A 26,381-nucleotide genomic window follows, 5' to 3' on the forward strand; every position below is an offset into this window, starting at 1 on the left:
TCCCAGTCCCAATACCAGTGAGAAGATGAGGGGATCCCTTCTCCTAGGTCAAAGACCAGCCTCTACATAGAGCATTTTGGCATGGGACAGGAGGGAAAGAAGGAAGAGTATCAAAGGGATTCTATAAGGCAGGGGTACCACAGAAGTAATAAAAGAACAAATAGCAGGAGATTAAAAGATACTTTGTAATCCACGTCCTGGGGGACCATGCTGAGCCACCATAAAAGGTTTGCTGCTGCTCCGACCCACCACAATTTAATTGATTTGATTTAAATCCTTTGAAGAAGAAGTGGATAACAAATAATGAGGCAAACAGGATTGTAATGCAAATAAAAGAGATGAAAGATGGCTTCAGGGAGATGGCTCTGAAGGTCAGAGCCTAATGCAAAGCTGCTCTGGTCACTCTTTCCAACATTAATGAGCCTGTGTTCCTCCCGATGCCTTTGATGGATGGAAGGACAGCTCGGGAGGCAAATGCAGTGCTGATGTGTGGCCTTCTCCTCGCTCCAAGTGGATCATCCCTGTGCAGCACTGGGGAGGATTTTACCTGGCATCCTGTAGGGACTCGGGTTTTTGCTGCCCCTGTTACACTGGGTAAGCAGACTTCTTAATCGGGTTTTTCCAGGTACTCCGATGGAGACTCTTAACTTCAGCATTAATTAACTACACTATCAAAAGCTGAGTCATTTGTCACAATGGTTTTGTCATTAGCTCCCATAATTAAGGAAAGTGTCACAAAACCAAACGTTTCATTTACACAAGCCAGCATAACTGGAGCTCAGCAGCATTTCCGATGGGCTGGGAATGTCAGCAGAGCTGGGGTGGGGCTCAACCAGCCGCCCCAAAGCCCTGCACTGGGGCTGTGAGACACCTTCTGGGTACAGCCCTGCAGCCCACCCTGCTCCGTGTCCAGGGGCTGGGGGGACAGCAGAGAGGGTGGCCAGGAGAGGTGCCGGGGGTACATGGGCCGTGATGGGGCCAGTCAAGCCCTGCAGTTTTCATACCCCCACATGCATTGGGGTGGTCCCTATGGCCCCCATCCACCCCAGGTAGGAGAGAGGAGGACATCTCCTTACTGAAGGCTGAAGTCCCCAAAGGAGAAGGAAACACCCTTCCTCACATGCTCTCACAAGGGCACACCCTGAAAAAGCAAATTTCCTCGATGGAAAAAAGCAGGTCTGTGCTGTGCAAGTGAGCAGGAAAGCTGCAGAATGTCAGGAGCAGTTTGCAGCCTCAGCAGCATGTACAGATGCTGGGGGATTCACAGATCCTCAACTGTCCTGCCCTCTGACCCCCAGAGCCTGCTGCCCCCAGAGCCTGCTGCCCCCAGACCCTCACTGCCATGGCAATGCCTGCAGAGGTTTGACTCAGCAGCCCCCAGCCCAGCCAGCTCACCTCACCTCCACAGCCATGCATGAGCTAGGAATCAGTGGTCATGGGGTGCTAGGAAGAGCACCTGCAATATTGTTAACTCATCTTAATTAGCAAGTCACCAAAGATATAAACAACCTGCACCTTACACAGCCCCCCCCCACCCCCCCCATTGGTCTATATATATCTTTAAGTGTCTCCAGCCCAGGGCTGTGTCCAGGCAGGCTCCATTTGCTAATACTCTCTAGCTGTGCAAATATGCATCTTTTTTTATACAGCAAATGTGCAACACCCCAGTATTTGCTGCTGTAGCTCAGCAGTGCCCCTCTGGGCAACCACACAGGTGGCCACCAGAGCCAGGTGCCAATGGCCAGGGACCCTGTGCATGCCCAGCCCCCCAGCTCTGCCCCCACACACTCCCAGAGTGTCGCTGGCAAAGGAAGTCAAGCTCTCAGGGTTTCTTTAAAATTATATATATATTTTTTTTTTTTTTTTCATACATGCAGCAAATAGAATAAAGAGTATATGTCCATCTAGAAGGAGGTTTTTATGAGAATCTTTTGACAACACATAGCAGGTAGTCTAGGATGTAGAAAAGTCATCAAATACTTGCAGGTGAAATCAAATTCACAAACACAAACTGTTTAACAATAAACATTTTCATTTCCCCCCTTTGTTTTAATTGCCTCTTTGAACCTGATCAGAAATAAACAGCTTGGATGACACGTCTACGTATGGAGCAAGGTGCTTGTTGCTTCTTCTGCTCTTGCAGACCCAGTGGCTCACCTGCTTCTGCAAAAGCAGAGAAGCTGCAGCACTTGTTGGCAGGAATCAGTTCCACCCTCCAGACGTGAGCGCGGCCCTTCGAACGGCTACATCCCCACACTCTGCACTAGAAATGATGCTAGCTCTGTGCTTGTTAGAGCTCCTGGGATCCACACACACCACAGCACGTCTGCTGCTCAGAGTGCTCGCTCATCGTCCCATCTTTTGAGACTACCTAGATGGGTTGGCTGCTAGGCAAAACTGCATGGATTAAATGGATCAATAACTCCTCTGGTGATGGCTCTCTTATCAAGAGAAGGCTGCTCAGATGTCCAGCCAGAAGAGACAGCAGCAGGTCCCCATTGCCAGGGGTGAATGCCATGGCACAGGGCAGTGCCCACACTCTGCCTGGGGAGTAGGGATGTTCAGGAGCCTGGGCACAGACTCACCCTGAACTGCTGAATGGGACTGACTGTATCCAGCAGAGCCCCAAGCAGCTGTGGGACAGCAGAGTTGAAGCAGATTAAGGTTCCCAATCCCCCCTTGCTAGCCTCTAGCCTTACAGCCTCAGCAGAATCTTGCAGACCACCAGGATCAGGGAATCCACACAATCACGGAGTGGTTTGGGTTCAAGGACACGCTTCTGCCTCGCCTGCTGCTCGCTCCCACTGCCCCCTTGTCCCCTGGCACTGCTCTGCTGTACACCCAGGTACTGTTTCGCCAGGCTTTCTCCATGCATCAGAGCACCCAGGGGCTGGATCCTCTCTGCATCTTCCTGGAGCTCTGCCTTCCCCATCCAATAGTGAAGATTAAATCATCACATTACAGCAAACAGTGAGTCAACCACTGTCACTCTGCCCTTCCTTGCAAGAGTTGGTACAAATCACCATGTCTGTGCAGGGCCAGGTGCATCCCATTTCACATTTCTCTACAGAAGAAACAGGTCATCTGGAAATAAACATGAAGTAAGAGTTTGGCAAGTAGCACAATGGACAACATCAGAAATACTCAAGGTACGAGCCCTGCAAGCAGGACTGAGCCTTTGCTAAGCTCTCCCTGGAGCTTGGATCTCAACCTTGCAGATCCTGAAGATGCCACCCAAGCTCTGGGGCTGCCGGCTCGCCCGGTGGTTCCGCAGCGCCTGCTCCATGTGGAAGTGTCACCCCAACATACACAAAGTCCCAAACAGGAACAACATCATCCCCCCCTCCCCACAGCCCCTGTGCCCGGCCACAGCCCCGGGTGCCCTCAGCACGGGGAACCTCACAGCAGCATCCTGGAGAGACCCGGGGAGCAGCTTCAGGGCTGAAAATATGGAAATTAAAAACATTCATCACTGAAGTAATACTAGTTCTGCAGCAACGGGTTTGGAAGTTACAGTAATGTACATGCTCTGAACATCAACTGTGGTCTGCAGAGGATGGCGAGACGTCTTCTGAAACATGTGCTGGAGTTACAAGAACCCTCACAAAAACCAGCCCCTGTGCGAGGCTGCCCTGGGCTTCGTCTGATGCAGTGTCTCATAAACCCTCTCCTCAATCTGGCACAATTTGCAGTTTTTCTGGGTTTTGTTGGGTTTCCCCCAGCCTGGGTCAGTACCCAGGCCATGGCCTCCTGGCTCACATCCCCCCGCAATGGAAAAATCAGGGTGAGGACACTGGCCACCCACTCCAGGCAGGTGGGACATCAGCTTTAGCTTCTAGCAGCCTTTTTTTTCCTCAATGAATCATTACAAGAAGAAAATAATTTCAAAAGGTAGAGCTTGATGTTTATAAAAGATCTACAAACCAGAATTTTCTTTATAGGATTCCTGGTGATCCATAAAATCCCACCCCCCTTTTCCCCTGGTAGCCATGGAGCAATGGGTATTTACAGCAGAACCAGGAGTGGGGCGGAAAAACACACACACAGGGGTTTGTTGCAAACCAGCCAAACTGGTGTGTGCTGAGAAAGGAATCCCAGCCTCTGGCTCTGAGGATGCTCAGGCTCGGGGCTCATCCTACTGCAAACCCAGGGGTGAGACAGAGTTGGCACCTGGCTGCCCTGCCCTCCCCTGCCTGCCCCTGTCCTCCTGGCACGGCTCTGCCTCACTAACAGCTGCTGGAATTGCCTCTTCTGATTCCATGCTTTTTGAAATGATGCCAAAGGTCCTGGGTTGCTGGATATAACCCCCAGGAATTTTGGTTGAAACCAGGTAAATTGAGATGCCTGTGACATTCATAGGGTTTGAGCCTTGAAGATAATAGCAGAGGGTGTAAAGTAGAAAAGTTACCGTTATAAATAGCCCTCAGTGCAGCCCGTTCATAGCGGGCATATTTCCAGTTGGTAAATTGTAAACCGAGAATATAAATGTGTTTTGTTTTGGTAGAATATTAATATCCTTTACAGAGCTGTTAAATTTCGACAGTGCCTGTGAAAAAACAGGAGAAAGATTTATGAGAGTGCTGACAGAGTGTATCAAAACTGCAAACTGTTCCAGATGTTTTTAAAAAAAAATAAAATCCCACCTTTCCCTTAGAAAAAGATTTGCTCTGGTTTACAAGAACTGGCATGGAATTGGTTTGGAGTCCTGATGCCCGAGTGCAGGAAAGGCCTAATGGCAAGGGGCAGGCTGGTGGGGCAGGGGTGGCTTGGGAGAGCTGGGCTGACAGTATGTACAATGCCTTTAAAAATAGATGTCTATAAGCAGACTTTTCCACACTGATCAAATGTACCCATGTCTTGAACAAAAGGCTCCTCTAAGACAAGCTCACAGTCATCGCAAGCTTCAGCACAACGGTTTAAGATATCAACCATGCTTAGCATTCAACAGACACGATTTGAGAGTAGCTAGGGTCACTGGGATCTCAGCATCCGGTTTCAAAAATTACAAAGACTGTAGCAATTTGGTATAATTCTGTTTTAAAACTCTATTAGTCACCACCAACTATAGCTCCTAGAAGTATTACTGACCATTAACTCAGACCCCAGACATCTCCAGCTAGGGAAACCAAGCCAGCGAGTGACACAGACATAGAAAGGCCTCCTAAAAGAAGCGGTCGGCGTGTTTCGCGTGAGGGATGTGTCTGCTACTCCCGGAAGACTAGTGTGGTATGTACAGGGCGTCTGGAGCGTCGGGCTGCGAGGAGAGGGCGGCGGCTGCGCCGCCACTACACGTTAATGACAAACTCGGGGTTAGTGTAGGAGAATCCAGCAAACTCGTTCTGGTCCAAGTTCATGATGAAGAGTTTGTCTGTGGGCGTGAGCTCCACTGGCTGCCGGGTGAACTCTTTGTCGAAGTTGGAAGTGTCTCGTTTGTCCTTCTGTTGAAGGGAAAGCACAGAGTTAAATGTGGGTCATGGGGGAGCACAAGCCAGCCAGCCAGCAAAAGGGGCAGCACCAGCTGCGTGGCTGGGAGGGCTCTGCTGTCCCCAGGGGAGTTCTGCTGTCCCCAGGGGAGTTCTGCCGTCCCCGGGGCTCCGTGCCCAGCACTCAAGATCTCCACACCAGCTCTGGAAGCCGCTGCTGATGACTACAAACCCAGCCAGGTTGTGGGACCCCCTGCACAATAGAAGCAACCACCCACCAAGGCAAAAACACAAGATCACCAGTTTAGCACCTTGAAACAGACAACCAGACAGGAAAGGGAGATAGAGGGAGCACGGGGTGCTGGGGAGGGCTGCGGCACTGCCAGGCAGAGCATCCCTCCTCTCCTGGCTGCTGCAAGAGAGAGCAACCAAGCATGCAAAACCATCACTGCAAACAGTCGTCACACACGAGGAAAGAGCCTGGAGGAAGCAACATGCCTCAAAAGGGAAGTAAACAGTCAATAAGATTTCAAAATTTTTACAAAATAATCAGCTCTAAGAGCTCCTTTTGCTTTAAGCTTGATTTTTTAAAATTATGCTATGATATGGTATTGACCAACGTGGTGTTTTATTGATGTGAGGATGTGATTTGCTCCAGGGTTGCATATAGAATATATACAGTAGTTCAAACCTTTAAAGAATGAAAATTCCACATATGCAACCTTTTATAATTTTAATTGCATAACAACAACTTTGCAGCTACATCCAAGCCAAACAAGGAGAAAAAAAGAAGAAAGTTATTGTCCTGATTATCACAGGTAACCTGCTCCAAGCCCCACAGAGCCCTTGAGTTCCAAGAAGCTGGAGCACAGCCATTCCCAGCCCTACCCCACCATTTCCAACTACCCAAAAAGACTGTGCCCCAGAGGGGGGAAGTGTGGAAGAACCACAGGGTCCACCCCAGGGCCAGACAAGCCTCTTGGCAGAGTATGGCATTTTTTCCACCACTTTCTGTGGTGTCACTGGGAGGAGCAGCCTCCCCTGTGTCCCAGCTGGAGATGACCTTCCACTGATGTGACCCTGTCATACATGGTGCCCTGCAGAAACCTGCAGAATGGTCTTTTTAGAGATTCTGCCTTTGAATCAAGACCCCATGGTACCAGGAGCTGTGCCTGGGCTCTGCTACAGCCCTGGGGGGTATCTGCTGGGTCCCCTGCCAACTGTGCCATCACCATGCACAGTTGGGACCATGGGGGGGCTGGTCTGTGCCCCTCCCCTGCTCCTACCCTCCCTGCACCCAGCAGCACCTTTGGTCCTGCCAGCTGCCCCTGCCCAGGGATGTTGGGCAGAGCCAGTGGCACCTTCACACCTTGGAGTGTGGCTGGAATGCGACCAAGAGCCAGGTCAGTCCTGTCCTCCTGTCCCCCTGTCCCCCCAGGTGGGAGCACGCCACGGTGTAGCTGGATCTGGGGATGAGCCCCAGTGCCAGTGGTGGACCAGGAGCTCCACTTGCTGCAGGAAGGATCCTGTTGGGATCGCTTCAGCCCTGGGAGAGAAGACCAGAGGGAAAGAGGCGAGGACAACTGAGAGGAAATGAGGCAGAAAGAAAAATGGGTCTGGAGCTCAAGGAGTGAGAGAAAGGCGGTAGAAGAGCCAGGATGTGGCTTTGACCTGCTGGTGCCTGAGGTCCCAGCCTGTCCCCAAGCTGGGTCTTTGCTTTCAGACAAGTGACACTCAGGAGATGGCACAGTCCCTGCAGGGCTCCTTCCCCAGCACAGAGAAGAAAGAAGAGGCAGATTTGGGGGCACAGAGCAGGAGTGGGGAAGCAACCGACTTCAGATGCAGAGTTCTGCAGACAAAGGGTGAAGCAGTTGAAAGGCAAGTGTGAGCCCACCTCGATGGATGGCAGCGCGTCCCCGGGGACGGGCGGAGGAGCTGCCCTTCGCTGACAGAGGCCGTTTTGACGAGCTTGCACAAGGCTCTTCTGCAGCCCCAGCATGGGCAGAAGGAAGGAACCAATGCTGGCACCAGGCTCCTGCCCTGCTCCCAAAGGGATGCGGAGCCAACTAAATGGTTCCCAAAGGCCACATCCACCAAACAGCGTCCTACTGAGCCAGGAGTTTCTCCAGAGCAGGAATGTTGCGGCGTGCTGCAAAGAGGAATGAAACGCCCACATTTTCTGCTGGTGTAAATTACCACCACAGTTCCCAGCCCTTTGGAGTGGCCTCTGCAGATGGCACCAGAGACGACAAGTGCTCAGCCTGGTCAGCAAAACCTCCTGCTGCTTTTCAGCTGCAGAAAGCTCTGGCAAAAGCTGTAATGTGCCTGGAGGGGCTCAGGAAAGCCCACCCACCCCCGCACAGTGTCCTTCAGCAGCTCCCCCCTCTGGGGCTGAGCAGAAGAAGGCAGCACTGGGGGGGCTCCAGGTGGAGTGTGGCCAAGGGGGGTTTGTTGATTCCTTACCTTGAATTTTGTCTGAAATTTGTGGCAATTTGGCCTCTGTCAAAGATGACGAATAGCCTGGGAGCAGGCAGGGAACGTGGACCTGGTAAACAGAGAGAGGGGAAGGCAGAGGCAATTCAAGGCTAAATATTTCTCCAGCAAAAAGCTAATGGAGTCTGGGAGGTGACGAGGGCCAGGGGCGGGAAGTCTGGACAGAGCAGAAATTGTCCCAGGACAGCCACCACCCCATGGCACAGCTCTGCTACGGGCGCTGGGCGCAGCCGGTGCCTTTCAGGTCAGGCCTGCAGGGTTCAGGGCCGCAGCGATTCAGCAGAAACGATTTCCAAGCAGAGAAGGGAGATTCTGCACGCACTCAGGAGGGAGGTTAATAGGCACGTGTAATCCCTCTGTAGCTGAAACGGGGGATGGCTTTCAGCAATCCTCCAGCGGGAGCGAGCGGGCAGGGCGCTGAGTCACCGGCACACGCGGCGTCTTCCCTCCGCAGCCTCCAGAGACGGGAAGCGCATCCCGCAGTCCTCTCCGTGCAGGATGCTTGAGGAGATCCCCAAGCAGTGGAGCTCTGCTCGTCTCGGAACACCGCCCTGACACCCTGAACTGTCCATCCTCCAAGGGACAGGGGAGAGAAGCTCCTTTCCTCATCCACCCTGGAGCAGCACAGGCTGATGCAGAGATACCCTGGTGTTTGCTCCCTGCTGGGAAGATGGTTCCAGCTGCTTCCACACTGGAAGGTCCTGTTACCTCGGTCTGGGGACAAATGCTGCAGAGGATGAAGAGGCCACGGCTACATCATGGTGTGGGCTGTCGCCTGCACTGCTGCCTGCTTGCTCTCCTGGACAGCTCCAAGCTGGTGCAGCCCCAACTCTCAGCACTCCTGGCACCTCTGAGCCCAGAGCTGTAGAAACTCATTATTGCCAAACACATGCAGGTTTCTTTTGACATTATTTCTCACTTTTTATTTTATAATCAGTATTGGGAAAAAATAAAATAAAATTGGCACATTACAACTTAAAAGCAGACACAGTGACAGCCCACGAACATCGGCAGAATAGTATAAAAGAAGCTGCATGATTGTTATTGTTTTGAGAGAATTTCATTCTTCCTGATTTGTTTTCTTTGATGCCAGAAACAAAACTTAGGCCATTTAAATATCTAGTGGCATTTTTTTAAAGTAGGATTATTAGTTGAAACAAATTTCTTTACAAGCTTCATATCAGAATTCACAATACTGTTCAAAGTTAAATAGCATCCCGTTTGTGTTAATACCATTATTTGACACATTTAAAGCGCAGGTAACAAACTCCATCAGCTGCTTTGGCATTTGAAAAAGAAAGAAAGGTTTTGCTAGGAGAACCGATGTTGCGTGGTATTTACTAGGGTGACCATGGATTCAAAAGCACCTGCAACAGCACTGTCAAATTTCCCATTTACAGCTGGATATGTTTCTTTTGATTTACAAAACGCTGCTTAGAAACTGCACAATCAGGAGAAATCTTTGCAAACAGATCTGGCTTCCGCAGCCGCTTCTCCCCCAGCGCAGAGAACCGTGCCTGCCCACAGCCACGTAGGCAGGAGTCCACTGTGGGAAGGGCTCCTTTAGTGGCATCTCTGGGCAGGACAGAGCTGAGAAGGAGCCAGAATTGGCATCTCAGCTCTCTGGAGCAACTGCTCAGCTTTGGGGGAGCCGTGTGGCTCAGCCTGCGGCCCCCGCTCTGCGGGTGCCAGCTTAGCCCCGGGCAAGGCTGTGTGAGAAACATTGACTTGCCAGCAAGAGGGCTAAATATTAAAATTTTGTGATCATATTAAAAGACTAAGAAGAGAGAAGAGTGAGAATCGAAGCACATGCTGAAGAGATTTCTCCTGATTGTCAAGGCTCACACCTCTCCACTTGCTCTCTGTCAGCCAACAAAGAGTTTTCATTTTCTCCAAATAAAGTGTCGTAACATTGGCAGCACTTAGTGCCCATCACCCCATCCTTCAGGCAGGCCCCAAATAATGTGAAGACACTTCTGTCTTTAAAATATGGTCACTCTAGTAGTTGGACTAAAGAAAAACCATGAATGCAAGTTTTGCAATGGACAATGTCACCACCACAGCAGTTGAGACTGCATGACAGAGATGCTGGAGTGAGATCTACACAGCTACTTAGCTCTTGGCTTCAAGATTAAAAAACTCAGAGTTAACAAAGGAAAATCCTTCAAATTCTGACTGGTCAATGTTCCTGATGACTTCCTGGTCAGGAGGTGTTAAGACGGGTGGATGGCGAGTGAAAAACCGGTCGAAGTTTTCAGCATTGCGGCCACACTATGAGAGGGGAAGAAAAGAACGGCTGGTGGGTGGGGGGAGAAGCAGGGGCTGCAGCCACAGCCCCCGTCCCAGCCTCACCACCCAGCCAGTGGCAGAAAAGAAAAAGGTGCAAACCACACGTGAGCTGTGTCAGTCGCAAGGCAATGATGTCCCCTCATGGCACAGCCCGGACTGGCCCAACCCTCTGGCTGCGCCGTGGCAAGTAACTGCAGGGAGGGATGAGATGGGAGTGCAATTACTTGCTGTCGCTCCCTGCCTGCACCCTTTGCCTTCTCTCTGGCTACACCACACACACGGTGCCTTCTTCTGGAAGACGCTACCCACTCAGCCATCCCTCCATCCCTGGGAGCACGGCATTTTTTGCCACGCCTGGACTGCTCAGAAGCTTCTCACCTTCTGCAGAGCTCTCCTGAAGTGCTGCTAGCCAGGTGCCTAATGCAGGCAGCTGTGCCTGGGAATTTACAGGGCTGCTCCATCCCTTCCTGACATGACCATCAGACCCTGATGGTCCAGTCCACACTGGTGTTGGGGGTGCTGCTCAGCCAAGGCAGGTGGGAACTGGGGTACCAGGATGCTCCTGGCCACCAGTTTCTGGCCATGTGGCAGCTGGGCTCTCCACAGGACATCCCTGCAGCTTTCCACTGCAGCTGGGCCAGGCTGGCTATCCCCAAAACCCTGCTCCCAGCAGAGTGCTTCCCTTTTGCCCCTGAAGGCAGCTAAGGACAACCCCTGTGCTCAGAGGCAGAGCTCTCTGCAGCCAGCAAAGCCAGATGAGAGAAGAAACCAAAAGCTCTGGGGCCTGGGTGAGCACCAGCCTGGCTGGAAAGCACCTGGCCCTGGCCGGAGCAGGTCAGCATCCATCACTGCCCGGGACAGGAGCCCTGGGCAGCAGTGGAGGATCTGGCTGTGCTGCAGCCTCTGCAGCCAGCAGGGAGCTCAGGAGCAGAGAGACCAGCCAAATGCCTTATTTAATTTTCCTAGCAATCAAAACAAGGGTCCTGTAACTTCCTGTGCTGCAAGTCATGATTTAATATCATAATAACAGCAGCAGCTAATAACAGGTGGATACTGGGGCACTGCAGCAGCTACAAATTGTGCTCAATTACTGTCTATCACACATGTCATGTCCCGATGAACTGCACAGAAGGACTCTGCTCTAACAGCTGGTGATCTCTGCCTCCTCTTGGAGCCATCACACAACTGGGGCTCTCCTGGCTCTCTGAAGAGATGCTGAAGCCAGCACCTCTCTGTCCCTCAGCCCTCTCCTACTTTCCCACAGAGAACATATACTTCAAGTGCTGGGACAATTTTTCCTGGTGTTTAATTTGCTAAGGAAACAGATTTACATTTTTAATGAATGTCAGACTGAATAAAATATTTTAAACAAATACATGTAAATGTCAACATTTCCCAGTTCCTTCCTCTGCCACAGAGGTTTCAGGGGTAACAACATGACCATCCATCAGCCTCCGACAGCACCTTCCTTTGGCAGCTCTTCTATGTTCCTGTAGCACCAAGACAGACACTTATACCCCACACTCCAACAAAAGCTCCATGGGCACTATGTGAGTGGATTTAACTCCAGCTGCACTCTGAACACCAGCCTGTGCAGCCCCTGAGCCCATCTTTCCACACCACCGCACCTCTCCTGTTTTGTAAGGCCATGTCATAACCTACAGCCCATTTCTAGTCTGGATTTGTCAAGCTTCTGCTCCCAAATGCATCCATGAGCTTCACACGGTTCCTCACTCAGCACTCAAACCTCCTCAGAGACCTCAGGGGTGGCTTTTCCCTCCTGCATCTGCTCTGGGCTGCCGTGGTCAACACAACTCCTGCTCCTGGCCCCACAGCTGAGCCCAGGCAACCTCCAGAGCAGATGCTGCTCTTGGTGGGGTGGGTTGCAACGTGGTTAACTCTTTTTCAAATATTTAGATACAAAAAATGAGTTGATGCCACCCAGGGAAAGAGTTAGGGGGGAAGAGAAAAAAAAAAAAAAAAAGCAACAGAAACCCCCCTAAAGCAAACATGCAAACACAGTGTGAACCAGTGAACCAGGAGGGTCCTGAAGATGAGGGCTTCTCAAAATGAGCCTGAGAAGCCTCTTCATGCAGCCTGTGAAGAGCATCGTGCTGCTGCAGCAGACCCAGCCCCAGCTGCCCCCAACCACCTCCCACCCTGGTGCTGGTGACCTCATGCTCCTCCTGGAATTTCTGTTTGAAAGCTCTCATTTCAAGCACAGAGACCCAAATGGAAAATGGCCTCTCCAAGGAAAGGATAAGGGTCCCAGCACCAGAAAACACAAGAGCCCAGGTCAAATCAACACGATGGAGGATGAAGGCACAAGCCCAGTGAGCAGGCAGCCACACAGCTCCTTGGCTACTCTGTTAAAAGCCCAACTTCTTGTACCTCCTGCTGCACGGCCCCATTCCCAGGCAATCCTCTGTATCTTTTCTTCTCTTCAAGCATCTTATTCCCAAGTGCAGTGGATGGCAGCACATTATCTGGGCTGTGCCCAGCTCTGGGGCAGGTGGCTCTTGGCATGACGTGAAGAACTGGCCAAACATGGACCTTCTGGTCACCTTCCCCTTCCAGCTGCTCCAGCTGTAACTGTGCTGCTCACCTGCAGCTCATGCCTGGTCTCAGCCGCTGTCTCTGCTGAGGCTGGGAGCAGTTGGGAAGCACCATCCCAGCCATGACTTGGGCCAGAGGAGGGGCCAGCCCAGCCCCCAGACCCCTGGGGCTGCTCAGACTGGGCACAACATCAGCAGAGTCCTTGAAGGAAGGCAGATATCCCTGTCCAGAGCAGCAGGACAGCAGGGAGGCTCAGAGATGTCCTGACAAACAGCGAGGTTATCTCCAGATGAGCTGATAATTCCCACCAAAAGGAATTCCAAAAAGAGCTGCCACAGCTCCAGTTGGTTTGGGCAGAGCTGGTGGCTGCTCCAGAGCATGCAAACCAGTACAGCTTTAGAGTCTTGCCAAGTATGTTTCAGGTGTTTGACAAATCAGCATCGGCCAAACGCCTTCCTGAAATCCATCGGATAAACATCAAAATAGAAAAGAAATTCCCAGAAATGGAGTTCCACAAAGCCTGGAAGCTAAAGTCATGAAACAAAGAGAGAGGGGCTTTTCTGGGCCATGTTGTCACTCATCTTCCCCTTCGGTGCTGAGACAAAACAATCTATGAGGAAGATTACCAGGCAAGTCTGCGGGGCATGAGGTTATCGGTGCCGCAGCGCAGGGCTTACCTGCTCCTCAGCTGCTCACCTGCAGACTCTATCAGCTCCCAATCCACAGGGGAAGCTCTGAAGATATACCTGTCATTGCCTATTAGCTTCATGAGCCCTCAGTGGAGACACGCAAGGCAGCTCATGTGAAGGGTCTGACAGCACTGGATGCCTTTTTGCTATAAAGAAATGTGCTGTCTTCAAAAAAGATAATTCAAACAAAAGCAACCCCATCATAAACATTTCAAAACTAATCCGTGTGAAACACTTCCAGTTGTTGGGAGAGAAAGTACAAATAGGTTTTTAATATGTATATTGGCAAGGAATAATTTTCACCATAATGCAATAAGGCAGGAATATGTGGATAGAACATTTTAAAAATTGCATCTACCCACAGTATTTCATACCCAGCTTTGGGAAGTTGGCAGACTTTCTGTTCAGATCGGGGGAACATGGTGGATTTTGTTCCAGTGGCCAAGGCCCAACTGCTGGAGCTCCAGACACAAGGTCTGGCCCACGTGGGGATCAGAGAGAGCAGGAAGGGTCCATGCTGCTCTGGACTGCCCACATTTGTTATCTGCAGGAGCATCATCTTTAATGCTTCTGAAATTAAGTTCCTCTTTAAAGGACAGGAGACATGCTGTATGAATTTTTACATTTATCTAAAATTTATCTATCCACGTTGTGAAAAATCTGCCTCATTTTGGTACTATATTAATGTACAGACTCTGCTCCATCCTGAAAGAAGAAAGGAGGAGGGTGGGAATTTATCTTACATAAATCCCCAACGTGTCCTCTCTAATATTTATAGCCAGCACAGAATGTTTTTTTTTTCAAGCTGCAGAAATAAAACTGTCAGCTTAGAAGATAGCCTTTTTATTTTATCAGTTTCCAGCTTGATTTCCAGCAGAGACAAAAGGCATAATAAAATATTTTCCATTGATCCCTGAGATGCAGTCAAAGATCACAAGAAGCCAAGGACAGCTGCTGTGCTGCGGCAAAGCCCTGGCCCCAGCACCAAGGAGAAGTGGGGAGCTGGGAACATTCTCCATTTCCTAGTTCTTTTGGCCCAAACCCGTGGTACAGCCACAACCCCTTGGGCAAGTCTGACCTTCCTGGTGCTGCTCAGGGTCAGAACCTGGCTCCTTGCCACCCGAGGGAGCAGAGCTCTCACACTTTTGGCAACAAATGCACTGTCTTTAGGGGAGTTTGGCTGGCAGGATGACCCTGGGGCCATGCCAAGGGCCCTTCACACTGGTTGGGGGAATGATGGTGCTTTTTGTTCATAACTGTCTGGCTCTTGATCCCAGAGCCCAGCTTGGGATGCTCCAGCCTTCATCCTTGCTGCAGGCAAAGGCTGGCAGCGTTTGCTGCAAGGGTTTTCTGAAGCAGGACCCTGGCTTTCACCTTTCTCCTGTGAACAAAGCCAAGTTTCTGCCCAATATACTGAAAGCATTGGCTGAATAATCAGAGGGGAATCTCAGACAACGTCTTTACAGGACCCTGAGGCTACCAGAGAAAATCCTTACTTGACTACAAGAGGAGATGTTTAACCTTAACACACGCGGCCGCCTCCCCACGGCACGCTCCTGCCCGCTGCTGGCCTCCTCAATCCTTAAATCTCATCTAATTAGGAAATTACTCATGCAAACATCCAAACTCACCTCGTAAAGACTGAAAATAAGGCTACAAAAATGCACACGCAGAGGAACCGGAGCTTTTTTATGAAGCCAGGTCTATAAATGGCATTTCAATGTTCATTAATTCAAAACAGTAAGAGGAAAATTAATTTATGCAATTAAAATTATTAGATTAAAAGCAATTTTATTAAACCACTGTCCTGTTGTGAGCAAGCCTGTGCTCTGCCGCGTGGTTTCAATGCTTTTCAAAATGAGGAGACTTTTCAAATCACCAGGCTTTATGTAGAGTAAAGGAGTCATTAGATACCAAAAACAATAATTATCTCAATGAGAGACAGAGAAAGCAGGCAAGTGTAAATACACCCCCCGGGGTAAACGCAGACCCACAAAAGGAATTGTTATGCACAAGCCAAAGCACGGAGCAGCCAAGCACAGCCCCATGTCAAACCCGAGGAGTTTCTGCACACCAAAGACAGCCCAGACCCTGATCTGTCTTGTTGCTGTCTCACTGATAAAGGTTAATCAAGCACAAAGCAACACATAAGCTCTTGGGAATGTATTTCCAGCTCTGGGTGTGTAGCACCCGAGACAGACATGGCTGAAGTGTCCATTTTCCTGCAGGGTACAATGATGCCGGTTCCTGGGGAGCCCTTCCTGGCAGCAGCTGCTGGGAAGGCAGGGAGAGTTCTCACTCCCTGCCTGCAGAGTGGTTACAAAACCACAGAGATGTGGCCAGAAATGGATGGGTGCTACAGAAGAGAACAACAGCACAGCTGCTTGTGCAGAGGCCAGCAGGAGCTGCCCCCCGGGGAGGGGAGCAGGGGCAGGATGGGAGGGGTCCCCCCAGCTGCTGGGGAGCAGGACCACCACAGCACCCACAGGAGCAGGGTTTTGTGCCTGAGCAGTGAGCAAATGTGGATTATCCACACCTTCTGATAAGCAGAATTTGTGGACATGAAGCTAAAGATGATTGGGGCTCTGCTCAGCCCTGACCTGTGCTTCGGGGGCTCAGGCAGGAGGCCGGGCTGGAGCATGGGAAGGTCATGGGCATCTCTGGGCAGGCACCAAACCCACATCTATGTGTTATTCTGTATTTTGAAACTTTGGCTTGCAGATAATCAGAGAATAACAGAATGGGTTGGAAGGGACTTCTGAAGGTCATCTAGTCCAACCCCCCTGCAGCAAGCAGGGACATCTTCCACTAGACCAGACTGCATCCAACTTGGCCTTGAATGTTTCCGGGGGCATCCACCACGTCTCTGGGCAACCTGGGCCAATGTCTCACCACCCTCAGCATTAAAAATTTCTTCCTTATATCTGGTCTAAATCTACCCTCTTTTATAGAATCACAGAATAATCTCTTTAGAGACAGAATGATCACAGACAATGTCTGTAACCTTATCTCTATAGAAGCTATTTTTTTTGTTTGTTTGTTTTTAAATTAAAAACCCCAAAGCTTAAGGTAAAGACCTGGGCCCAAATTCCTGCTCCAGCAAGCACTCCAGCCCTGTGTGCATGGCTGCAGGGGGAAGCTATAAGCAATGTCTTTCCTGATGACCCAGCCCAGCACACGGTGAAGGTGCCCAGAGCTGGATTTCCATTTCTGTGCTGCTCTGATGTGCACTCGCAGCTGGCAGGAGAGGAGCAGCCTTTTCCAGCACAGATGCACTGCTGCTGAAATATCAGCTATCAGCAGGCACCTGAGTTGCCTTAATCCCACCTAAATCCTAAATCTCCTGTGCCCACCTTCTACTAATCTTCCAGTTTTATCAAATGGAGAATGTTCCCCAGTGCCAGCCATCAGGAGAGACGCGACAGACGGCCGCTTGCTGTCCCCTCCTGAGGTCTGGCATCACGAGGATTTTCAACATTTCAACAACGAAACAACATTTAAAAAGCAGGACAAAAAAAGTGCATTTTTAAAACATAAGACCAGCAAGAAGCACTTTTGACATAATTCAGTTGTTTCTGACCGTAAAACAGCAAACCACAAGCCAAGGCACAGAGCACCACGGGGGTCTGCTCAAGAAGAAAGTGCAGAGCAGGGACACAGCAACAGCTCCATCAGTGAGTGAACACCCAGGTGGGAACAGCTGGAGTTATGGATTGAGGAGAGATGGGCTCTGGCAGAGCCAGTCCCATCCTAGCCCACCCATGCCCAGAGCTCTCAGCCCACCCATGTCTCTCAGCACCCTCAACAAAAAGGTCTGATCAACCCTACGCCAACAGCTCCTGGTGTGCACAAACAGCCCCAAAGTCTCTTGCGCTGTTATACTTGGACATCAAGGTTAACACCTTCCCAGTAACGCCCTTCCTACACGGTCTCATGGCTTGAGGAAACCATTCCTTCCAAGGGGAAGGAAACCAGGCAGCAATTCCCATCTCTGTTACTGCATCATCCCCTGCTCACCAGCAACCTGGGTCCCACATTTCTGAGACCCATGGGAAAACAGGGCAAATCATTCATACTTGATCAGTCAAGGAAGGAGCAGGAGGAGGGAAAAGGCTGCTAGAGCAGAGAGGCATTTAGAGGGAGGAGAGCTACAGGAGCCAGCACCCTGCACCAGAGGGACTCCTGCTCCGTGTTTTCCCTGTAAGCAGAGTTTTTCCAAGCCTTCCACTGCTTCACCTTGGAAAGAAACTGTGGAGTGCAACAAAGCTCCAGTGCCCCTTGGAACAGACCGTGGTGCTGAGCTAGGGGTTGAGAGAAAGCTTAGTTTAAAAAAAAAAAACAAACACAAAAGAACCCAAAACAAAACCTAACAAAAACAAGAGAGGTGTTTAGCTTAAGAAAACGGGAGGAAAAAACCCAACAAACCCGTGGGATAACAGATAGACAACAAGGCAACACAGTAACTCTCTGAGCTAAATGTGGTGGTTCTACCCTTGCGAGTCAGAGCGGGACAAGGTGGCCGAGAGGTCTTCCCAGCAGCGTCTGACCCGGCCACGTCTGAGGAGCAGATTTGGAAGCAGAGAGTGAAATGGCTCCTCCAGGCCGAAGGCAGGGCTGGCAGCAACCGCACGTGTGGGGGAGAGACGCTGCAAGAGGGACCTGGTGCATGGGGGAGCAGGAGGGACACGGCTCGGGCAGCCACACTTACAGCCTTTGGCTTGAAGGGAGGTTGGATCTCCTTGCGCTCCAGCTTGTCCCAGTCGATGTAGCGGAAGAAGGCGTGTTCCTTGATGTCCCGCTCCCCCTCTGGGCCGCAGCCCAGGCGCTTGGCAGGGTGCTTGGTCATCAGCTTGGGGAGAGGAAGAGAAGAGACAGTCACTCACAGAATCTCCAGCTGCTTCCCAAAGCGCCCACTCTGAGGAGTCCCCAAGGGTGCTGTGATGCCTGGCTGGGACATCAACCCGCAGCAGTGCCTGACTCCATCAGGGGATCCTGTCTCCTCTCCTGGTGTTTGATGCCCAAAGCAGAGGAGAGAGGGAGAAGCTTGAGCATCTCCAGGGACAGGGAAGGCTGACAACAACCACAGAATAAGCACATTGCAAGTACAGGAGCCTTGGGTGGGATGAGCACATCCCCTTTTCCTCTGGGAACAAAATTGGGTCACCAAGACACAGCACCAGGGTGGTGGCAGAGCTCCCACCCTGGCACAGCTCACCAGCCAGCTGCAATGGGGGCAGCAGGACACCTGGTGAGCTGCTCAGCAGCCCCTTTGCTTGGGAGCAAACTTCTCAGCAGCTGCGTAATTCATTTTTAAAGACCACTGCCCAATCAAGGTGAACAACCTGCCCTCAAAAACTTTCATTTGCCTTAGAAGCTGAACCCCTGCTTCTCTGGAGCTGCAGCAGCATGGACAGGAGGCACATTTCTAATGAAAGAGCCAAATTAGAGAAAAGAGTGCAATCAGTTAATTTATGCTCTTTATCATCTCAGCTTCTCCTCTTCAGTATCTCAGTAACAAAAGTGAAAAGGGCCAGGGGAATAAAGGGCTGCACAAACATTAATATCCCAGGGGCATTGTTTGAGCTGTGTTTAGAGATCAGATGGGGATTCCTGAGATTTTTAAGAAGCTGATAAGCACGGAGAATATGAGCCAAACACCTGCAACAAAAGGCTGACTTTATTAAAAGCAGGGCAGTTAAACCTGAGCCCAGAGCTGTGCAGAGGTTGCAGTGAGCCTGGCTCTGTGTCCTGGGGCTGTGGGCCTGCAAGAGCTGCTCCCCATGGGCTAGAGAGGCAGGTCACGGGGGTGCCTGGTGGGTTCAGCTGAACAAGAGGATCTCTGCTTCTCCTTGGCAGGCTCAGGATAGCATCCTGACAATTCAATCAGGTCCCATTTAGCTGTACTAAAGCAGGAGAATAAAAAGCATCCTGTGACTCAACAAGATTTTCCTAAAGCAAGTCCCGACAGCAGTCCCAGAGCCTGGAATGTGCTAATAAACTGATCTAGTATTTGGCTGTCGCCTCAAGGAGCTTAGCTTGCTTCCAGCAAACACAAAAGCAAATCTGCTCGTGGGTCTTTCTGTTAAGTGCTGATCCTGAGCACATGGACACCTCTCCAGCTCTAAACGCCAGAGATCATGGGGCAAGGAGGGCGAGCCGGGCTGTGTCGGCAGGACCTGTGCCTCCTTCAGCATAAAGGCTCATGGATGCCTGTGCATAAAATCCACCCATGAAAGCTCTGGATGCTGCAGCTGGACAGATGTGTGGTCCCTCATCTGCAGAGGTGGTGTTAGCAGGGCCTGGGCTGCAGCCCCAGAGGCCCCGAAGGTCAGCAGTGTGGGTGGGCAGGCACTTGCTGCATCCCGCTCCGCTTCCCGGCCTCGCTCCCTCCCGGGGGTGAGCAAAGCTGCTGGGGCTGCAACAGGGCTGAGGCTCCCTCTGAGCAGACCCTCCCCTGTGGGTCCCTGCTCTCCTCCCAACACCCACTGAACACACACTGTCCTGCTGCCACCTCACACCTTCCACGTCCAGTCCCTGAGGAGCTTCTCCAGCCAGAGCCCAGGTTCTTCCCTGCTGCTTTGTGCTGGTTCACACCCCCTGCCCCCTCACTGAGTGCCGTGGGTAAACCCCAGCTTCCTTTGAATCATAGAACTATTCAGGTTGGAAAAGCCCCTTGGGGTCACCGAGTCCAACCCTCATCCCTGCTCTACAAAGTTCTCCCCTAAACCATCTCCACCAACACCACATCCAAACGACCCCTAAACACCTCCAGGGATGGTGACTCCACCACCTCCCTGGGCAGCCTGTTCCAGTGTCTAACCACTACTTCTGTGAAAATTTTTTTCCTAGTGTGCAGTCTAAACTTGCCCTGTTGCAGCTTGAAGCCATTCCCTCTTGTTCCATCACTAATTACCTGTGAGAAGAGACCAGCACCAACCTCTCTACAATGACCTTTCAGGTAGTTGTAGAGACTGATGAGGTCTTCCATCAGCCTCCTCTTCCCCAAACACTCCCAGAACATTTCCTGTGTTCCTTTGAGGAACACAGACACCAAACTCAGAGCAGCTCAGCCTATTCATGAATCATGAGAGATTTTCTACTTCATGTACCTGCCTGTGAAGCTGAACAGAGCTTGTACCACAGGGCAGTTACTCAGTACTTTCAATACATGCAGCCAGACATTATATTTTCTTGTTTTTCTATTGTGCTTTTATGCATGTGAGCATGAAGGCACCATCTGTTATTGACATATAGGGCCCCATAAACATGCAGATTGATTCTTCTGGCTTACACAGGATAATAATTTAGCTTTGTTTGTATTAAACAGGAACAAGGTGATTTAATCCCCACACTAACACAGTGAAAACCCTTCAGGTTTCTGCAGGTAAGCAAGGATGCTTTACACCACATCACCTGTAATGGTGTGTCTGATGTTTGAAGTCCAAATCTGGACTCACCATCCTGGCTCCATCCCAGCCCCAGCCTGGTGTTCCAGGTGGAGCCAGAGGCAGGAAACCCCTCAGCACTCACCACCCATGGCCCCAAAACCTTCCCCCCTCCCAGGCACCCCTTTTCCCACCCACTCTCCAGGGCCTGGGGGGCTGTGGTGCAGCGACGATCTGCTCTTCTCAGGCAGCATCATCAGTGCAAACACCACTCGTGATACCTGGAAAAGCTACTGTGGAAAATTTGCCATTTAATGCCTTTTCTACCAGGCTGAGATGGAGGAGGGAGCTCATATTTGGAGGCAATCTGCTCACCTGGAAAGGGCTGCTTTGCTCCAGGACAGTCAAGCCCCTCCAGATGGGATGGGAAGTGGCTGGTGGCTGGTGCCAGTGCCCGTGTGCTCACACACACTGCTCCACGGCTCTGCCACGGGAGCCTGGCTCCTGAGGAGCACAGCAGAGCTCCAGAGAGCAAAGCCAAGCTACCTGCACCACGGAGAGAGCAGCTCCGACATCTGCCTTCAGACAAAAATCCCGAGCTGACAGCAGAGGAGGGAAATGCTCCGTTTGATCTGCTAATTGATGCTGACTGGCGAGTCAAGGAGCTGTGTTCTGTTAACTCTCCAGTTTGCTTCCCAGCCAGCTTTCTCTGATTAACGCTTGTTTCTTGGCTTAAGCCAATACAAGGCTTTCAGGATCAAATGCTTCTCATCTCGGGGCTGTGCAGCCGTGACTGGCACCCGCAGGCCAGGGAGAAACTGCGTGGGAGCAGCAGAACCGCTCTGGAGAGCGTGGCGGTGAAATTCAAACCCCTCACATCTGGGAGCAGAGGCTCCTCCAAGGGCTTGTTCTCTGGACTGAGTTTGTGCCCCCTGGGAAGACCCACATGAACCAAGGCAGGCAGCAGGGCTGTGGTGCCCCCACGAGACATTTCTCACTGTATTCCTGGGGAAAACATAAATACTTTGTTTCCAGCTCACTGACAGTTCTGAAATACCGCAGGGATGTTTAATTAAACTTTCTGCTGTGGCAGTTTGGTGGCAGCAAAGAATGTCACGCGTTTTTGTGCACTTCCCTGAAACACCAGTTGTACAAAGGCAACCACCACTTCACTGCAAAAAAAACCAGACGTGGATTTATCAAGAACCAAGCCCTCCCTGCGTGGCTAAATGTCCTCCCATGCATCCTCACATTTCCAAAAGTGAGAAAAGCCATCACAGCTACACCCAGCAGACGTTTCAGTCACGGTCCCTTCTCGTCTATTTCCAGCATTCACATTTTGACTGATGCAGCAGCAAACAGCGCCAGCACTGAGCTGTGTCCCTGTCCCTGCCTCCGCTCCCTCACAAGCGCTGGGGGATAACCATGTTCAGCACCACCAAGCATCTTCCCCCCCTCCTGCCCAGCCAGAAACACAGAGGACTTTCCCCTTTTGTCCCAATGAAAACAACAAGAGGAATGAGAGGATGAGAAGGTTGTGGAAATTCCCCCTTCCATTGCCTGTGTGTTTCTGAAGCAAGGACTCCATTTCACCATGTTCTGCTTCTTTCAGTGCCACGTGGCCCAGGGAGCATCCCCTCCCTGTGCTGGCAGGAACACCAGCAGCATCTCTTTCCCATGGGACATGGGAATACTCCTCTTTAACACCAGCTCTGAATCCTGGCAAGGCTGGGAAGAGGCTTTGAAATGCCGCCGTGGGAGCGCTGAGCGCAAGATGTGTCATTTGTAGATAGAAACACTATTTTGAGATACAGAACATTTAGATATTTTAAATATTAACTATTAAAAGCAAACAGTTTTAAGTTCCTACACAAACACATATTTATAGCACTGTTTGACACTGGGGGGCTGAGAGGAGGCTCAGCCCCAAGCAATAACCATATTGCCTGCCTTTATCCACCACAACCCAAATGAATTCAGAATGCATTTGAGTCTTGCCCAGCCCACTGAGAGCTCAGGACACTGGGCAGTGTCGAGCTTCACAGCAAATTATCATAATGCAAATCCTGCCCTGACTGGAGAGAAACACAAACCAGCACTGGATTCAGCTGTCCCCGAGGGGCGACTCATCAGAGCACTATGGAAACCTCTGCAGGCTGAAGGCCTTGTGCCTGATCTTAGGAAAATTATTTAGAAATCACATTTATTTTTTCTAGGCATCCTTCTTTTCAGGCAAAGATACATAAACCTCCCCAGTCATAACATAGTGGGAGGAGGGTCTCTGAGCAGATGCCCTCAGGTCCCACATCCCAGCCAATGCTTCTGTCACCTCCTGACCCTCACCTGACCAAAGACCAGCCACCTCCCAACTCTCACCTGTGCTCCTGGGCAGTGCAGTGTGAGGGAGTGTGAGGCAGAGGAAGGGTTGAGACATTATTTCTAGTTGGTTTGAGTACATATATGTGAAGTAGCACAAGTTGTGGTTCTAGCAGCAGAGAGCAGCAGAGCAGGACTGGGCTTTCTCAGATGCCCCTCGCACAGGGAGTGCCTGCAGGGATCAGGGTGAGGGGGGCAAAGAGAAGCTGGGCCCCATGTGTGCAGTGCCAGAGATGCATGGACAACACAGCCACCTCTCCCCCTCCCAGATGGGATGGGCAGCTCTTACCCCTTTGCAGATTGCCACGGCCTCCTTAGACATGGACTTGGGGTAGGCTACGTTGTGCTCCATGATGGATTGGAAGAGCTCGTCTTCATCTTCCCCCTCAAAGGGAGCCTGGAGCAAAGCAAACGGAGGTTCAGTGGCATTCCTGGCTCTTGGCACTTCCCTTTGCTGCTGGGATCCTCAGGCACTGAACCAGCCCTGCACTGACTCGAGCCTCAGGATCCCAGTCCCTGGAGATGCATCCACGGCTTCATCTCCAGTGCTGAGGAGCTGCCCCCGCTGTGCAGCCACAGAACGAATCTCACCTCAGCACATGCTCACAGGGGAATTTAACACAATCCCACAGGAATAAATTAAAATTCAATTACCTGACCAGCTAACATTTCATAGAGCAGGACTCCAAATGCCCACCAATCCACGGACTTCCCATAGGGCTGATACGCAATTATCTGGAAACAAACAGCAGGATTACAGTCCTGTTTTTAACCTGTTGGCACCATGCAAACTCATTTCAAGCTGTAGTTGGGTCAAAAGGATGAGGTTATTTACTGAGACACCAGTTCCTGAATGGTGGGAAACTGCAATTGTAAACTGAACACAACAGGCAAAAGGCTCAGTACTTTTAAAAAATCAGCAGCCCTCAAATGTGCACTAAGTATTAGAAAAGAACCCAGAATATTGACTGTGATTTGACACAGATTCACTCTAATTTAGACAAGACTTTGGCATATTTGTTGTGCTCTTGCAGTCTTGTCCCATCCAGGTGTGTTGGAGCATGAGCACCAGCTGTGCTTCCTTACCCAGATGCTCCTTGGGATTTTTCTCCCTGCTGGCTTCAGAGCAGTAGGTCTGAACAGCCAAGGCAGAGCTTGTCCCTCTGTGCCCTTCAGCACAGACCCACAGCACACGGGCAGTCTAAACCCTCTGCACTCCAGTTTGATTTCCAGGATTTATTGCAGAACATCCCTCACAAAATAACCTGATACACGACGGCCCTGACCTGAGCAGTGTGGCTGGTTTGGAGTCAGGATGTAACCTGGGGGTTGTTTTGCTCCCACAGGCACCTCACACTCTGCTGTGGCTGCTGGGTGGTGCTGCTGGGCACCATGTCAGCACTGGGGCTTTGACAGGCCTTGGGCTCTGCCATCTGTTACTGCACACACAACTATGCAATCTATTCATCCTGATTATGGAATTCTATTCTGCAAAGATTCCTATACTTGAGTGCAAATGCAAATGGTGTGCTAATCACTGGAGAAGGCACACAGCCTCCCTGCCCCTGGGGTCTGCTCCTGCCCCTGCTCCCAGCACAGCTCCAGCCCCGGGCACTGCCTGCCACCTCCAGAGTCCTTGTGCTCAGCTGCCCCATCCCTGCAAAAGGCCCCCCCAGTGTGCAATGGGATGCAAGCTGGAGGCACATCAAGATGCAGCTCAGCTGCATGAGCAGAGACAAGTTTCATCCTGCAAAAGCATCAGCACTGAGCCATGACAGAGAACAAGGCCAACACTGATCTCCTCTTCTGTCCTGCTCCTGGTCCAGCCGTGTCCAAACACAACCCTGACAGTGTCTTGTGGTCAGGCCTGACCCCTTCCACTGAGATCAAACATCGAGTTTCAGCTCTAAAGTTCCTTGACCAAGTGCACTTGAATTTCCTCCCACTTCTTCGTAAGATGATTTATGAGTGCTCTGGGAAATTTAGGTGTGAACTGTTCACACCATAAAGGCCTTTAAAAGAAAATAGTACTCAGAAGAAATCCTTGTAGAAAAGCTGTCTCTGTGAATTGAAGTCACGGACTGCACGTCAGGGAAGGTCAAAACACAGTGGCTGAAGAACAGGTTTTGTTCAGAGGCAATGACACACGTGGGGCCATTTGCACTCAGTGGCTGTCACCTCGGCAGGCAGAGCTGTACCTTGGAACAGAAAAAGCCCTTAAAATGGGTCAAGCAAATCGCAGGACTTGTTTACCCTGAAGACACATTGGTTTGAGAACACAGCAGCTTCCTGGTGAGGGAGGCACAGTCCAGCAGAAGGGCCCTGAAGCAGAGACCCCTGCTGGGAGCCCGTCTGGAACCCCCCAGCCCCACACACCCCCTCGGCTGGGTACCAAGTCGGGATGTTTGTAGCCACTCTTTTGAGACCCACTGCTAGCAGGCTTCAGTGCCATTCCTGGGTAGTGATTTGCATCCTAGTTTCCCATTTTCTCTTTTTCTTTTGGAACAACAACAACAACAACAAATTAAAAAGAAAATAGAGCAAGGAAAAGAAAATAAGAATTTAAGTGATAATGCTCAGGCAAATACCAAAAGAACTGGTCATCTGTCCTCCTTTGAAAGAGTATTAATCATACACAGCAACTGAGCTCTGTACCAACAGAACACCAATATTCATCTTGATAGAATGAGGATGTGTAATACACATTGGAATGAGTAATTAAAAACCTCTCTGGCTGCAGCAAAACACAATGTAATTTAGCACACAAGCACATCTAACCATGTCCTAGCAAAGAGAACCTCTTTCTCTAAAATATTTAAACAAATAAATATTAATCTCATCGCTGAAAATTCAGAAGAGTGAGAAGATTTTAGAGGAATACTTTCATGCTAAAGGAATAGGCCTTTGGGAATAATTACGTACCTGAATTTCACAAGTCTGACATTAAATTGCACCCATCTAGCACTTCATGTAAGTGTCATATATGACTCTATCACATAAGCAATAACCAAAGGCAAAGCAATTTTGGAGTGATGTAGAGCTGTAGATAGGGAGCCTCTCCTCACCAGGCACCCCGCCCTGCACTGCAAGCAGCAAGCTGGAGAGATCTAAAGCTTTCCACTTCACATGGAAATATTACCCACTGCTAATTCATTTTTCTCCACTGGTCA

General features: G+C 50.6%; 1 protein-coding gene across 2 annotated transcripts in view; it reads right to left on the bottom strand.

The window, feature by feature from the left end:
* Positions 1-1,862: 1,862 nt before the first annotated feature.
* The window catches only part of PRKCB (protein kinase C beta), a 100,389-nt gene continuing 75,870 nt past the window's right edge, over positions 1,863-26,381 (bottom strand). Inside the window, exons 14-17 of one of the 2 annotated variants that reach the window (XM_051632207.1) lie at positions 23,866-23,946; positions 23,501-23,608; positions 18,159-18,299; positions 1,863-5,438 (exon numbers count right to left, since the gene is read on the bottom strand). In XM_051632207.1, coding sequence (XP_051488167.1) covers positions 5,286-5,438; positions 18,159-18,299; positions 23,501-23,608; positions 23,866-23,946 — 483 coding nt within the window. In that variant the 3' untranslated portion in view covers positions 1,863-5,285. Of the gene's footprint in view, positions 5,439-8,812; positions 10,188-18,158; positions 18,300-23,500; positions 23,609-23,865; positions 23,947-26,381 lie in introns of those variants that run through there. The other variant, XM_051632206.1, reaches the window with a different exon arrangement.

This window comes from Apus apus, chromosome 14 (genome assembly GCF_020740795.1).
Source record: "Apus apus isolate bApuApu2 chromosome 14, bApuApu2.pri.cur, whole genome shotgun sequence".
Lineage (NCBI taxonomy): Eukaryota > Metazoa > Chordata > Aves > Apodiformes > Apodidae > Apus > Apus apus.